Genomic DNA, 17,064 nt, shown 5'->3' with positions numbered 1-17,064 from the left:
TTCATCTTTGTTTCGTATTGTAAGCTGTTATTTAGATAACTTTGTTAATGATGGTGCATTGCTAAGTACATGAACAGTATAGATATACTTATTATACAAACATTTTAAACTTTGATATTATCATAACGCGCTTGGGACAACCATTCTACGCTTACAGTTATTGTAACACTGGCACTGACTTCCACCAGTTATCGTCTGTGTGTATGTCATCATCTATTTCTTGTTATATATAAACAGTGAGGGAAAATGTACGTTCTTAGTTAGAACTAGAACAGAAAGATTACTTTGATACATTGATTTTTATTCATATATCCCGATATTGTTTCTTTCTGAAATTATAATTATTTTCGTAAGGTTTGCCATTTAACTCAACCATTATCAACGATAGTGTGTGGTCATAACGATTATGGTACAGGTTCTGATGATAGTGCTGCCACCTCTTTTCAGCAATTTGAAATAAATATACATACATGTATATATTTTTAAAAATAAATATAAAACAGAAGATAAAATTGACGATATTTACTATGAAAAGTAATATTAAAGTTTGATATGGTATTAGCATAACACGAACTGCCATAATATGTCACTAGTTATATATTTTTTTTTAATATATATCATACATACCTTTTTAAAATTAGTGTTAGCTCAATAAAGTGTACTTCATCACCCAGCAAAATCTTACATTTACTATTTGGCTTTATAAACGTAAAAATAAAACTACTCCGGAGAAACAGATAGTCTTAGACAATAAAATAATATAAATCTCTTACTTTACTTTTATTCGAATTTAATAATAATCACAGTGCCATCGTTTGATAAAATCTAAAGATTTCACTGAGCAGCTCAGAACCATCACGTCAACGAACTTTAATATTGTAAACTAATACTTCTAAAAAAAATATTGATAATTATTTATAATAATTGTATTTCCAGTATTAGAATTATTTGGTATTATTCTTATCAAAATAATACGTGCTTAAACAATATGCTTATTAATATTTGTATAAATATCATTTCTTTCAAACTCTACACGTTTCCTTAAATATAATTTGTTGCAATAAGATTCGAACACTTCTGCTAGTTTAACCAGCTACAGAAAGCATCAGTTTTTCGTGACCTTGTAGATTTTACTCCATTGATCATCGGTCAGTCTTTCGTTAGAAAGATCGTGATTAAATACTGTACATAAAAACTAAAATGGTCTTTTACATGTTACTTGAGTAGCCATATCAGTTACAGTGTACAATGTATGATTATGCTCTATAGATTGAAGACAATAAAACCATATAAGTGTTTATCGTATTACAGAGAAATTCAGTGTAAACTTTATGACTAACTTGTATAAACAAACTAATAATGTCTTTTACAAAACCTTTTTCTAGAGTTTTGTAGTTAGTTATAGTTTACATTTTCTGATTAATTTCTACCAAAAAAAGGAAGGTGAGTTGATTCCTTACCTGTTTTTAGAACTTCCTGATCGTCTACAGTGTATATTTTGTTAGTAGGTCCTATATATTGACCATAAACATTAGGCGAGTAGAAAATCTGATTCTTCCACATATTTAGATCAAGAATCATGACAAACACAATGATTCCATAGTTAAACCACTTTCCTGCAGTAATAAAGACAATGATTATTTACTTTGGACATGAAGAAAAACATTAACTTGGTAGCTTTTCTTTAGTTTAATTTGGCTTAACAAAAAGCAGTTGATTTTACATTTACACTAGGAGTACATAGAATAAGGATTGCCACTTTAGATTCTTTAGTTTGCAAAATTGAAACTATGAGAATATAAAATGACATAAAGTTTTAATTTTTCACTTACAGACCTGACTTCGTTAATGTGATTAGTGTGTAGTTTCAGATGATAAACCAGGTTACATATAACACTGATGCAACAGATTGAAAAAAGAGGTAATAAGTTTATGTTTAGACCATTAATTTGTTAACATACACAACAGCTGTACAAAATGAGTGGGTTAAAATCCTAAGCAGATGCTAAGCAGATAGCATGCCTGAACTGTGTAATAAAAAATATATTGTTATTGTGTTGTTGCACAAAAACTCTTTCCAAACTTTGCAGCCATGCATGATGACAGTCAAGTCTATTATCTAGTCAATTAAGAATAGCCCAATTAGTGGGTGCTGCTGTTGAATAGTTGCCTTCCTTTCTATCTGTGCATTTAAAACTAGTATTGGCTACGTACATGTAGCCCTTGTGTATCCTTTTGTGAATAATTGAAAACAAATTCTGCTGCTTTAAACCAATTCAAATACATTATAACTAGACCACAACAACTAAAATGTTTCTCTTATCCTGAAAACATTCTTCATCCATAAGTAAGAAATTACTGCCAGAAAGTTTTATTTTTTTATAATAGTTAAATGTTAGACTAATATAATAGGAATTATAAAAACTAATATATAACTTTTAAGAAAGGACATTTTGTTTGTAACTGTAGAAGTGCTTATTAGCTAAGAATGAGATACATTGATTTACAAGAATTTACAAACCAGTAATGTGGAAGACCACATCTGAGATGCTAACATACTTCTGAAACATCCGGTACTTAAAAGATGCCACATGCATGCCAGGAAGCTTTATATCCAGATCACAGACAAAGTGTGGGAAGTCCCAGTCCTGTAATATTTTAAAAGCTTTTATTAGTGTATTCAATGTCAAGATGACACATGAAATGAAAGATACTCTGTAATTTATCAGATTAAATGAACACTGATGCTCAAATAACAGTTTTAACGTGAAAGGTCTGAATTTTCATTAAAAGAATAAACTACAGAGAGTTAAATTAAAGAAACTACATTCAAATCACAGAAATAATGTGAAAAATCCAAAATGTATAATTCATGATATGGTGTAAAGGATTATATCATATAAGCCACATTCAAATTTCTGACATAACTTAAAAATTCTAAATATAAAGGGTTGCATTAGTATAGTTACTTATGCATATATCAAATACAAAACTTGGAAAGTCTCCAATCTAAAATATGAGACATATGTCTGTCAATATCACAAATAATATTCAATTCCCAATTTGAAAAATAAATGGTAGAAAATTGTCTTAAAATGTTCTCAGAGATTAAAGATGCAAAATCCTATGTCTGTATTGAAAAATATATTGTTAAGTTTACATTAGGGATGTTTATGCATTACTCATGGATAAAATCTAAAAATTTTTATTGTAGTGTATAGATTTGAAAATTAGAAAGATAAAACACTTACTCATGGTTATAATATGGATTAAATTTCGAATGAATTTTAGCATAAAAAAGTAACATACAGTACTGTGCAAAAGTGTTAGGACAACAGAATATTTTGCCATTATTTCCATTTTATGGGGTTAATTCTTCCATGCCATCACAGAATGTAAATTTCAACACTATGGTAATGCTTCACTGATCCACATTTACAACTGAATGAGCCAGGGTGAGAATACTTACCATTCTCTAAAATTCCAGCATACTTGTACCAAGAGCTTGCCATGAGGGTTCTGCTTGAATTAACATACTGATCAAATTTAGGATCTGAAATAACAGTCATGATACCCCATGCAGTGTCTTAACTATATAGAAAGATGCTAGCAAAGAGCTAGCATATGGTACTGGTGTATGCATGGAGAAATCAAATTAACAGCACTCCACAAATAAACCTTGATAAAAATAGTGTTTAACACTATATATTAAGCTTTGTTGTCATGCTAAAAAGCACAGAGAATTGTCAGTAGAGCAGATAATTCACATAAAAGCTTTATGTGATGCTGGTTGGACATTCCAACATATTGCTGCATAATTAAAATGATCTCCAAACTCTGTCAAGTACACCCTAGATTATGAGATGGAGACAGGTTAATGTTAAACCAGGACAAAAACAGGCAGAACACCTAAACTTAATAATAATGATATTAAGTATTTTTGTTTGTACAGTTATTGTGATAGAAGGAAGACTACCACTGATCTTAAGCATGAGATAAACAACCATTTACCAAATGATAGAAAAGGGTACAGGTCTTCAGCATCAAGAAGACTCAATGAGAATAGGATATTTGGTTGTGTAGCAGTTAAAAAACTTTTACTTTGATCTCCAAATACAGATAGTCAAGATAATGAAATTTGCTATAAAGTACAAAACCTGGACTGTTGATGATTGGAAAAGGGTGTCATGGACAGATGAGCCCGAGTTTGAAATACATTGGTACCTCGGTTCTCAAACGACTCTCTTCTCAAACAATTTGGTTTTTGAACATATTGTTTGAGAAAAAATGTCTCGGTTGTTGAACATAAACTCGGTTCCCAAACCAAGCTGTTGTGGCCCAAATCCCTGAAATAACCAAACTGATGACCCGAACGACCCTTCAACTATTTTTGGCCCACACCAAGCTTGCCCAAAACATTTTACCTGCACCTGTCACTCAGTCCACACCCCCGCTGAAATCTGCTGTGAATGTTCTCGTTTTTCTTTTTGTTTTTTAATTTTTTCTAAATATTCTGATTAAATAAGCCACCATGGGGTCAAAGAAGGATAATGAAAGCAACAAACCAAAAAGAAAAGTTGTTAGAACCACAATAGAGGTGAAAAAAGATCTCATAGTGAAGTATGAGAGTGGTGTTCATGTGTCTGACCTTGCTACACAGTTTGGTATGGCGAAGTTTACAGTCTGCACCATACTGAAAAATAAAGAGGTCATCAAAGGAGCTGATATTGCAAAAGGAGTGACAGTGCTTACGAAACAAAGATCACAAACAATGGAAGAGGTAGAAAAACTGTTGTTGATTTGGGTAAACGAAAAACAGTTAGCTGGTGATAGCATTTCTGAGACCATCATTTGTGAGAAAGCAAAGCAGTTGCATTCTGACCTCCTGAAAAACGCCCCTGGAACAGTGCTGATACAAGTAATGCCTTTAAGGCTAGTAGGGGGTGGTTTAAAAAATTTAGGAAGAATAGTGGCATACATATTGTAGTGAGACATGGGGAGGGTGCCAGGCAGAAACAAACCTCATTAGACAAGATTTTAGTGAGAAATAGGTCCAGTGATTCTCAAGCAGTTTGTAGCAGTGCAATGACACAGAAAAGAGAAAGAACCCCAGAAGGAGAGTTATCTGATGTTTTTATGGAAGGTGACTCCCCTTCCAAACAATAATAACCCTCTTACTCTCCACATCCCTCACCACCTTTCACTTACGCCATCAGCTCTCCTCAGCACAGGTAAAGTGCAGTTAAATTTTCATTTATTGTTTTTTTATTGTGTTTATAGTTTTTGTTATTGACTTTATGCACATAAGTATTATTATACAGGTATAAATAAGCAATATTTTTACTTAAAATGCTTCATAATGCATAATTTTTGGAGGTCTGTAATAGATTAATTTAATTTACAGTATTTCTTATGGGGAAAATTTATTTAGTTTTCGAACAAATCGGTTTTCAAACAGCCTTCTGGAATGGATTAAGTTCAAGAACTGAGGTACCACTGTATCTATTTGCAAGCATAGGTTGCATGTCTGTCAGAAAAATGATGAAAGATACTCCTCAATGCATAGCACCTATCATGAATCATGATGGAAGCAATGTGATGGTTTGAGGGGTGTTTTACTGATGAGGTGACAGGAGATATTTGCAAAATAGGTGGAATAATGGACTAGCACAGATACAATCAGATAATGATCCATCATGGTATATCCAGTGGTTTGCATATTATTGGTAAAGGATTCTACTACCAAAAAGAAAATGACTCCAAACAATCATCCAACCTATACAGAAATTTTTAGATGAGAAAGAAGTTGCTAGAGTTGCTCAAATGATCCAATGGCCTCCATAGAGCCCCAATCACAATTCAATTGAGCATATCTGGGTTTGGATAGATCAAAAACTTGACAAATCAAAGCTTACTTCCAAAGAAACTTTATGGGAGTGTATTAGAGACATTTGGAGTAAAATTCCAAAGGACACTTTGATTAAATGTTGTAACAATGCCTGAAAGACTGTCTGAAGTTATTAAAACAAAAGTAAATACACACAATATTAACTGTTTGGTGAATTGAAGCACTTCTGCTGAGTTTCTGATGTACTAAATACAAAGATTAATAACATATTGACATTTCACCTGTGATTTACCTCTCATTGTTCTTTGAAGACAGCCTGAATCTTATTTTTAACTTTGTCCTAATATTTTGGCACAGTACTGTACATGCAAGATAAAAGTATTAAATCATTGATACCATCCAGTAAGACAGTTGAACTTTATGGAACCTATTTACAATCTAAAAGGTATACATCACTCACCTGCATCACTATAAAAAGATCCATAACAAGAATGAAGGAGGCAAGAAAAGCCCGAGACAATTCACTGGTAGCCACAAAATCCCTGTTCAGAAGGTCCCACGTGATCCAGTCACTAACTATTAATGTTACTACTAAAGCTGTCATGATAGAAGATCCTGCCCAGAAGATGAAGATACGAATCTGGCCATGAGATCTCCAAAATTTCCTGGCTGGCTTGGCCCAGTCAACATATAGGTTATCTTGAAGCATCATGTCTGTAACCTGAGGTCAACAGTGGATAGCAAACATATCCAAATAAAGAATGGCCATAAGGAAAAACTTATTTTGTCTCTCACTCACTATATCAGTCTATCCTAGGTTTGCCATATTAACACATGTATATTCCAAGTGGATTATCTTCCAAATGTTTCCCTATTATAGTTAAACTTCTGTATTATTATTATCACATCAGCTCATGAGTGTTCCAATTCTCTGACTATTCCTCATTTTATTGTTACTTTAAAATCAACTGTGATTTATTGAAATTTTTCCAAATTATAATATTTGTTTACAATAAAGTGATGATGGTTATGAACAACTAGTTTTAGAGTCTAAGCCTTCTACTTTTTACAAGTAAATGATATGCAAGTTATCAAGTTACATCTCAATATAAATACACCGAAACATTGTAAACGAGTTATGCTTCTTTCTATCATATGTTCTCACAAAGCTATATGAGGGTTATCTGCAGTAGCTGCCCTTAATTTTAAACTGATGAACTATAAAGAAGGCAGCTAGTCAACAGCACCCACAGATAATTCTTGAGTTACTTTAATCAAACAGAGATTTGACCATGGCTTTCACAGAGCACCCACAAACTGAGAGTGTGGAGTGTGTTTTTGTACGACAGGATGTAAACCACGGACACTCGGAGTTATAGTTTGTTATTCTAACCACTAGGTAACTCCAGCTCATAGACTGACTAATGCTGTTAGGCTAAACTATTGTAACATATTTCCCGATCTCAAAATAACAAAGAAATAAAATAAAATGAATGTAGATGATACTGTTCTTAACTACATTTTGAAAGCCACCATAGTGGTAAAAATAACGACTGTTTTTTAACAACCTAAAAGAAAATCAACTAATACCTGTTTCTTGTGTAATTAACACTGATTCAACTAATATCTGTTTCTTGTGTGATTAACACTGATTTAATTAATATCTGTTTATTGTGTAATCTTGAATTCTGTTTATTATATTTTAATTTTGACAAAAATCTTATTGTAACTTCTTCCAGTGCACATGAGATGGCGGTCTATACACAACTATAATTATAAAAGTTTGTTTTGAATTTCGCGCAAAGCTACTCGAGGGCTATCTGCGCTAACCGTCCATAATTTAGCAGTGTAAGTATAGAGGGAAGGCAGCTAGTCATCACCACCCACCGCCAACTCTTGGGCTACTATTTTACCAAAGAATAGTGGGACTGACCGTCACATTATAACGCCCCCACGGCTGAAAAGACGAACATGTTTGGTGCGACCTGGATTCGAATCCGTGACCCTCGAATTACGAGTCGAACGCCTTAACTCACCTGGCCATGCCGGGCCAATTATAGAAGTAACGTAATGCTTTGGAAGAACATGGAACCTACTGGTTCATCTTGACTGACTCATCCTGTAAACTAAATTAATTATAAACTCTTAAAGCCTGTCCTTCTTATTCGTGTACTTATCAAGATTTTTCTTAAACTCACTTAAATTTATTGCCTCTACAACATCCAAAGACGACTCGTTTCAAAGACCAACAACTCAGAAAAACTAAACTGTCTTAGCTGAATATAACTCCTGCCCTTTCAAAATTTATATTTGTCTCTTTTAGCTTTACTTTTCTCACTGTTAAATATGAAGAAGATAGATAAGGCATCAACACTCTTGATTTCCTTTACATTCTTAAACACCTCAATCAGATCCCTTAACCTTTCTTTTTTCAAAGGAAAACAATCTGAGAGATTGCAGCCTCTCCTCGTATGGCAACCTTTCTATCCCAGACATCATTATTGTAACCCTTCTCTGAGCCCCTTCCAACAGTTCAATGTCTTTCCATGGGTAAGGAACCCACGATTGAACACATTCTACCAAATGTGATCTAACCAGAAACATGTACAATGAAATTATAACGTCTTTAGACTAGCATTCAGTATTTCTGTAGTAACAACCTAAAATCCTATATTCCCTACAGCAGCATATTGATTGGATGTCTAAAGAGACTTATCAATCATTACACCAAGATGCTTTTTCCTCATAACATAATTAAGGCTATTGCCATCTAAATTATACTTGTAATTCAAATTATGTTAACCCGCATGCATTATCTTGCATTTATTATAATTAAAACCCATCCTAACTTTGTGTCATAAAGGTTACAATATATACAAACCCTAGCGTCAGTGGTATAAAGTAATGAATTCAATCTGCTTCTATTTAGCAGAGACAATTACTTACTTCTTAATGCTAAATAAATAGGCGGATAAGAAATTACATCAATTAATAAAAATGAAATACACTTTCTCTTCATTCACCCGATCTCTCTCGTTCCCAAAGCTCAGCTTAGAACGAGAGTGCCATCTAGTGCCACTGCTGCTTCGGGCTCTTTCTCAGGCGTTGTTATCCTTAAAGGTAACATAATTTCTAGTCTATTTAACATTCTGTGTTATATTAGCAATATCCTGGTCTATATTTATAACTTCCCTGTACGAGTTGTTTCCTTTTAATGAAGCAAACCAAGAATCAAACAATAAAGCATTAATAAACTTGGTATTTGTTCTACCAGTTTTGAAGCTATAAATCAGTCGTTATGTCATTGAAGAACATAATAATCAAAGAATAAAACACTAATAAACTTGGTATTTGATCTAGTAGGTTGAAAGCTATAAATCAGTCGTTATCTCGGTGAGAAAAGTATTGATGAAAGAATGAAGCACTAATAAAGTTGGTCTTTGATCTAGTAGGTTTAAAGTTTTAAACCAGTTGTTACGTCGGCAAACAAAGCAAGAATCAAAGAATAAAGCACTAATAATTTTCATCTTTGATCTAGTAGGTTTAAAGCAATAAACCAGTTCTTATGTCGTTGAGCAAAGAATTATCCAAGAATAAAGCACTAATGAACTTGGTCTTTGACCTAGTAGGTTTACGGCTATAATCCAGGTGTTATGTTGTTGAAAAATCAACAATCAAAGAATAAAGCACTATTAAACTTGATCTTTGACCTAGCAGGTTTAAAGGTATAAACAAGTTGTTATGTAGTTGAGCAAAGCAATAATCAACGAATAAAGCATTAATAAACTTGATCTTTGATCAAGTACATTCAAAGCTATAAATCTCTCGTTATGTCGTTGAGCAAAGTATTAATCAAAGCACAAAGAACTAATAAACTTGGTCTTTGATCTAGTATGTGTAAAGCTATAAATCAGTCGTTATGTCGGTGAGCAACGCAATAATCAACGAATAAAGTACTAATAAACTTGGTGTTTGATCTAGGGGGTTGAAAGCTTTAAATTAATTTTTTGAGTTCCTTTAGGGAACATATTCTACGTTAGCAATGCTTTAAAGTTTGTTCGAAAAGTGTGGTACTTATGGAGAGAAGAGAAAAAAGTGTGAAATACATCTAAGTAAGATGGAATACTATTATATGTTTTTGACCCACCATCCAAGCAGTAATGAAATCTCCTAGCCAAGTACCACATGCAGCAGCCTTCATGAAGTTCACATTCGTGATCCCCATCATTGCCGTGATCGTATAGGGATCAGGACTGGGATAGCTCGAGATAAGAAAAGCGTTGTAAACCAGAGAAAAGATGTAAACAAGGATGATGACAGTCAGAAACATGATCATCCATGATCCCTGTTCCTCCCGAAACATCTTCAGTCTAAAGATATTTCCTGTGATAAAGGCAAACAAGAAAGAAACATTATCCTTTTCAAACGTTTTCCTTCAATGTAATGAACAGTTATCAAATATTTATTGCAGTTAACATTTCTCTGAATTTTGACTGTTCGTTATATCCAGTTTTCCTGATTTATGCACATGTAACCATGTTCTTAAGGAGTTCACAGTTCTGTAATCATTAATATTAATAACTACCATAAAATTGTAAGCGAAATCAAAGTTTTCTGCGTTTATAGCCTTCCTTAATAATAACAGTGTAAGACTAGAGGGAAGGCAGGTTGTCATTATCACTGACTGCCAACTGTTGAGCTACTCTTTTACCCAACGAAAAGTGCGATCGACCGTCACATTAGAACGCTCCCATGGCTGAAAGGTCGAATATGTTTGGTGTGACGGGGATTCGAACCCCCGATCCTTAGAGTACGAGTCGAGTGCCTTAACCACCTGACCATGCCGGGCCATTTCCATATGTGTTTTTTTATACTTCATACCAATGATTATCAAAAGACAAATGTTGCCCCTTCCACCAGTAGCCCAGCGGTAATTTTACGGACTCAGATCGCAATAATCCGTAGGTCGATTTACCGCGGTGGACACGGTAGCAAGCTCAGTGTGACTTTAGTTTCACATGCACACACACAGACAAGTGTTTTGTATGTGTTTGTTTGAACTATTAAATTGTTTTTGACAAAATGAAAAAAAATGGGTAATTATATTTTAATGCAAAAAATAATTTGAAATTTACTTTTCCTATACGAGGTTAACAATAAACTAGCAAACAACGATTTATAGGCATAAAGAAGTGTTTCTTTTTTTGTGTGAGGAAACATTCATTATGTTCCGGCAAAAGCTAAGGCACTTCATTAAGCTTATAAATCGTTGTTTGTCAACTTATTATTATGTTAATATAATATATAATCTTTCTTACTCAAGTAATCTATGTATGCTTTTTTGAATGTTGTTTCTTTACTTATTTTAGTGCAAAGCGACAGTTTAGGCTATCTGCGCTCTGTCCGCTGCGAGAAATAGAACACCTGGATTTTCGCGTTGTCAGTTTTTAAATTTACCGTTGAATCGCGAAAGAACGTTTTTGAAATATAAATATCAATAAAATGTCTATACAACAAATACAGCTCTATATATTTGTATGTATAAAACTGTAAAAACAACACGAGTGAACATATTAATATCCTATATAAGAAACAAATACATGTCTAAGGACAAACTGGTTATTCATAGAAATATAAGCAGATGTTCCACACGATAAATATTTGTTAAAAACTTATTAAAATTTAGGGCAAAAAACAGTCCTCTTAAATATAATTTTAAAAATGTATCGATATTTTTTATTCCAAAAAGAAAAACGAACAAAAAAGAAAGGTTTGTTTGTTTTGGAATTTCGCACAAAGCTACTCGAGAGCTATCTGTGCTAGCCGTCCCTAATTTAGCAGTGTAAGACTAGAGGGAAGGCAGCTAGTCATCACCACCCACCGACAACTCTTGGGCTACTCTTTTACCAACGAAAAGTGGGATTGACCGTCACATTATAACGCCCCCACGGCTGGGAGGGCGAGCATGTTTGGCGCGAACCCGCGACCCTCAGATTACGAAGCACACGCCTTAACGCGCTAGGCCATGCCAGGCCCAAACAAAAAAAGAAACATTTTGCGTTGTTAGACTCAACCACTTATTTAAATAGAGCTTCGAAAGATGAAAATGAGAAAAGGGAAAAATAAAAAAAACCTTTTTTAGCATTTAATAGGGAAAATGTGAACATTATGAAATTAGCCTAAATACTAATTGGTCAAAAATTTAAAACCATACCAAAAAGAAGTCCTAAACAGGATAGGAAATGCCCAACAAGGGGTCTCAGTAATAAGTTGCACAGCCGTCATTGCGAATAACTGCAAACATTCTCTTTGGCAAGGTCGATATAAGCGTTTGAAGAAGGCTGGCTAGAATGTTATTCCAAGTGGTGAAGATGGCTTCACGAAGATCTTGTACTGCTTGGAACTGACGTCCATTTCTATAGACTTCCTTTGCCATCCACCCTTAAACATTTTCAATGGGGTTCAGTTCGAGCGAACAAGCTGGATGGTCCAAAAGTTAAAAAAAAAAAAAAAAACCAAAATTATACAAATGACTCTGAAGCTCTATACTCAAAGGTTCTCAGTCTGTGGTCTTTCTTCAGATGGTCCCAGTTTGATGGTTAGGGCGCTTGGAATCTGCGATTGGCGAGTTTGAATCCCTTTCATACCAAATATGCTCGCCCTTTCATCCGTGGGACGTTAATACGTGACGGTCAGTCCCAACTATTCTTTGGTAAAAGAGTAGCCCAGGAGTTGGCGGTAGGTTGTGTTGACTAGCTGTCGTCCGTCTAACCGATGATTCCAAAATTATGGACGGACAGCGCAGACGGCTCTCGTGTAGCTATGCGCGAAATTAAAAAAAAACAAAGAATTCGGGTGGCCGATGGAAAGGTTGTACAAATAATCACGAAGATAAGGCAGTAGCATGGTGTATAGATCCTTTAGCTTAGACTCAAGAGAAATCAAATATATCTAAGAAATAGTGTTATATAGTAAATATTGGTGAAAATAAAAATATGTGTCAATAAAAGCCACTGTAAAACCAAATGAACGCGTTGTGTTTGCTTTTCGTGTCTGAAAGGAATGAAGGATAACATTGAGATTTGTCTACCGGTTGTTAATCATGTCTTGAATTAGCTTGTAAAAAGGGAGCAACTGCCGACGAATGAAACCTTTATGTTAATTTGAGCCTTGGAACAGACTAAATTAGTAATAGCGAACTGAGTTATTTTTGTTCATTCAGCCTTGACTGATGTCAACACACGCGTAATTCCTGCTTATTACCTGCTTACGATAAGACTAAATTGTTCATTCTTGTAATACGCAGTTCATAATGTTGAAAACTGACATTTATTTCACATTTACGTTTTCTTTTATGGAGCCACCTAGTAGTGGATTCGATAGGTGAAAAACATTTAGAGCTTTTATAATACTATACAACATTTGAAGATTTGAATATAATTATTTTATTTTTCAAACCTAACAAAATGTTTCAATACACTCTCAAGTTTAAATATAACAATAATTCAGTATGTAGACAAATTGACGAGACGACTTTGTAGTTGATTTTGAACTATAATTGCTTTGTTTTTCCTGTAAGTGGTGACACTAAAGTAAGTGGTTAAATAGGATGGTAATTCTTAAAATAAAATTTTCAGTGCCATATTCAAATTATACCCACTTATAATTGTAATGTTTTTATTGTTCAATTTGTAAAGACTGTGACACATTTGAAAATCACTTTGCCTTTTAGTTTTCCCTTGATCATGACGGTTTAAATATACATTTGTTATAAGTGAAATGGGCTATTTGCAGTATGCTCATCGCGATAAATCAAATCTCGAGTACGATCACTACCGTGAGCAACCGGAGGAGAGCCGAGAGTCTGATATCCATACATATTATATTCAATATAGTTCAGAGTTACATTATTTTTGACAGTGACGATGTCATATCTTAAAGCATTCCTAGAACATAAATAAAACATATTAAACTTGCAGTAATTTAAAACGAACAAACAAATAAGAGATAAAAACACCAGCACTTACGTAAAAGACAATGGTGAATAAGATGCTTTCCAAATTCAAGGCCTATAAAAATGGCAAATAGCCATAATACCACTTTAACTAGACACCAGGTCCACTCGGGAGGGTACTTTGTTGCAACAAAAGAGAAGACATTTCCTACTACAGGGATCTCGCTTTCGGTGTGACTGTGCGAGACTGGATCTTCAGCAAATATGAGAAAATTGCAAAATATAACAAAATAACAAACAAAGAGACGGGCGTACGGGTGCTGAAAATAATACCTGAAAGTAAAGATAAAATACAGCATTTACATGGTTAAATTGAACTATACAAATAGAGAGAATTAACTTTACTAACCATACAGTTTCATAATTTTTAAAACTCTAAACAGTTTAAAGGTTAAAGGTAACTTTCTGAAGAATGATTCAGTATTTATGCTAGCACGATAAACATTATTTCCACTACTTAAATTTTGTATTTCTTTCGAAAGCTGTCTGAAGTAGAAAACATTAATATTTAGTAACTTGATATATTTTACACGAAACTCTACCTTTTTATTATTATATGTGCCAGTATTCAGGGGCGTATATCCTGGGTGGGATAATCCCCCCTTCATTTTAGGTGGGGGGTATGGTGCATATAATCATCCCCCCTACAATTTGGTCTATTGAATTGTTTTATTGCATCACAGGCCTACAAATTGTGTGTTTGTTCTTGTGATTCTCGTGTTCTTACCAATCGAATTACATAATTAGGCCTAGATGTAGGCTTTTTCAGTAGCCGAAATGTACATCTTTAATATAGGCGTGCTTCTAAGCTTTTCGATCTAAGCGATAGTTCGTAAGTATCAGTCAGTAGGCCTAAGTATACATGCAAGTATCATGGCAACGAGGTTACTCTGTGACTGCATGTTTACAGCTTTCAAGTTCACGCAATCAGAGATTACCAATTTGCAAATTAAACAGTCCACATAAGTGGTTGCAAAAATCATCCTCCCCATCGGGTGTAAAAAATCTACGCTCCTGCCAGTATTAAATACAGTCTTTCTTCTCGGATATATTTCTTTACATACTTTGGATAACTCCATATAAAACACCTGTGTTTGATGCTGTTGATACAACCCATTTATATTCATTGTCGTTTATTAAACATTGGTACTTTATCTTTGGCAAATATTCGTGTAAACTGTTTTCGCTGAAATTATTCGAAATGTATTAATATGATATATTTTAATCAATAGTTCGATTTCGTTTTCTTTGTCACGTTTAGTTATAATTATATTGTTAAATCTGTTTTATCCTTTCTTCTCTTCTAGTTCTTGAAATACCAATGAGACACTTAACAATGTTATGCATCACAGAAGATGCTTTGACATCTTTCCACAAATAAAATGAAAACAAAAATCTCTTAACATAAAAATAAAAAGAGATAAAAGAGTTGCCCAAGAGTTGGCTGTGGGTAGTGATGACTTGATGCCTTCCCTCGTCTTACACTGCTAAATTAGAGACGGCTAGCGCAGAAAGCACTCGTGTAGCTTTGCGCGAAATTAAAAAAAACAAACATTTACCCTAATTAGTAAAATACATTAAAACTGTTGTGAAAGACATTTTAATTTTATCAGTAAGAAGATTAGTGTAATCATTACTGAAATCTAATGTATTTTATTGTTATAGCCTCAAAACCTTTAATTTTCTCTCTACATTCAATCAAATTATCGATGATAACGAATGGTATAATACCGGCCATTTTGTTGATAATATTACAGTATTTTTTACAATATTCTTTAGTATATTTTATACCATTCTCTATCACAATTGACAAATCAACATTTATAGCTTTTTTAAATCACACCTTTAAATTTGTATAGTGTTCAATATAAATTAGGTATCACACTGTTTAAAAGATTGTACATCTAAGTCTTGTCTCTTTCTCTCATAGGTGTTTGGGTATTGATGTTTATATACTCAGGAGGATCAGGTTTCGTCGACCTCTTCCTCCTTCCTTTATATTTGTTTTTGAAGCTGTCAAGTATATTTATACATTGCACACGAGGGCCAGAGTAACCCGCACTTACTCAGGTCCCTTTCAAGGCAATTTCCATGATCTATCTACACATACACTTGGTGCAAATAAATCATTTCTCTTTATAGTTCCATAATTATTTGCACTTTCATTACATAGGTATTAACTATGAAACATTTACATAAAAAAAAAAACCTTCAATATTTTGTAATTAATCCCTAAACTAATTGGGGTCTAGTTTATAGGTGGCCTTTTTTATTTTAGAAAATATATATTCACTGGGGAAAGGTGTTTAGGCCTATCCTCATCATGTATGCAGTACCTGTTTAGTTCGCTTACTAGTTCATTTTTTTCCGATTTTTGTCAAAATAATTTACTGTACTATGTAGTAGTCTATCTGCTATTGTTTCTATGTGTGCGTATTTATACATGAATTCTGATGATGTTGTTCTGGGTACTTTAAGCTGTTGCAAGTAGTGTATTTTGCATTATTTGTAGTAGTTTTTTTGCTTACATTTATCCATGCAAGGGTTGCATTGTCAGTAACGGGTCTAATATACGTTTTATATATTTTTATGATGTTATCTGCCGTTGCTCCACTATTTTTACCAGTTAGACTCCTAGCATAGTTTGTTCTTCGGCACATTTTTGTTCTAATATTATTTATGTGGTTTACCCACGTTAGTTTGAGTCACATGTAAGTCCTAAAAAAGTTGCAGATGTAGCAGTCTGAAGGAGTGCTCCATTCATATAGATCTGTGGTTGTGCTTTTTTATGTTTAGTTAACTTTGTGAATACTACTAGTTGTGTTTATTTTAATTCTATATTTTTGACAATATTCACTTATTCTATTTAATTGTGGTTTAATGTTTGTGGCTGCTATTGCTGGTGTTGGTGCACTTTTCCAGACTGCCACATCGTCAGCGAACTGTGAGGATTATCCATTATTTGGATCTTTTATAGGCATATTATTCACGTACATGATGAATAGGATATGGCTAACCATCCCTCCTTGAGGGACACCAGCTTCTGGAGTAAAACACTAAAAAAGTCCATCCAGCATTAACTCTACATATTCTGTTTTCCATGAAAGTTTGATAGCCAGCAAATAATTCCCCGCGGTAGTCCCATTTCTTACATTCGGAACCGGAGACCGTTATGCCATAGAGTGTCGAAAACCTTTTCAAT

At 33.8% G+C, this 17,064-nt stretch overlaps 1 protein-coding gene across 3 annotated transcripts in view; it reads right to left on the bottom strand.

Moving 5' to 3' along the window:
* LOC143235067 (transmembrane protein 117-like) overlaps positions 1 to 17,064 on the bottom strand; it is a 154,933-nt gene that overhangs the window by 80,262 nt on the left and 57,607 nt on the right. For all 3 annotated transcript variants that reach the window (XM_076472843.1, XM_076472841.1, XM_076472842.1), the window contains exons 3-7: positions 13,876 to 14,135; positions 9,996 to 10,231; positions 6,309 to 6,569; positions 2,522 to 2,648; positions 1,461 to 1,616 (exon numbers count right to left, since the gene is read on the bottom strand). In XM_076472843.1, the coding sequence (XP_076328958.1) occupies positions 1,461 to 1,616; positions 2,522 to 2,648; positions 6,309 to 6,569; positions 9,996 to 10,231; positions 13,876 to 14,135 (1,040 nt within the window). The remainder of the gene's footprint in view (positions 1 to 1,460; positions 1,617 to 2,521; positions 2,649 to 6,308; positions 6,570 to 9,995; positions 10,232 to 13,875; positions 14,136 to 17,064) is intronic.

The sequence above is a fragment of the Tachypleus tridentatus genome, chromosome 12, assembly GCF_004210375.1.
Source record: "Tachypleus tridentatus isolate NWPU-2018 chromosome 12, ASM421037v1, whole genome shotgun sequence".
Classification (NCBI taxonomy): domain Eukaryota; kingdom Metazoa; phylum Arthropoda; class Merostomata; order Xiphosura; family Limulidae; genus Tachypleus; species Tachypleus tridentatus.
Note: the sequence above shows the minus strand (reverse complement) of the source record. Positions and strands in the feature narration are given on the sequence as shown.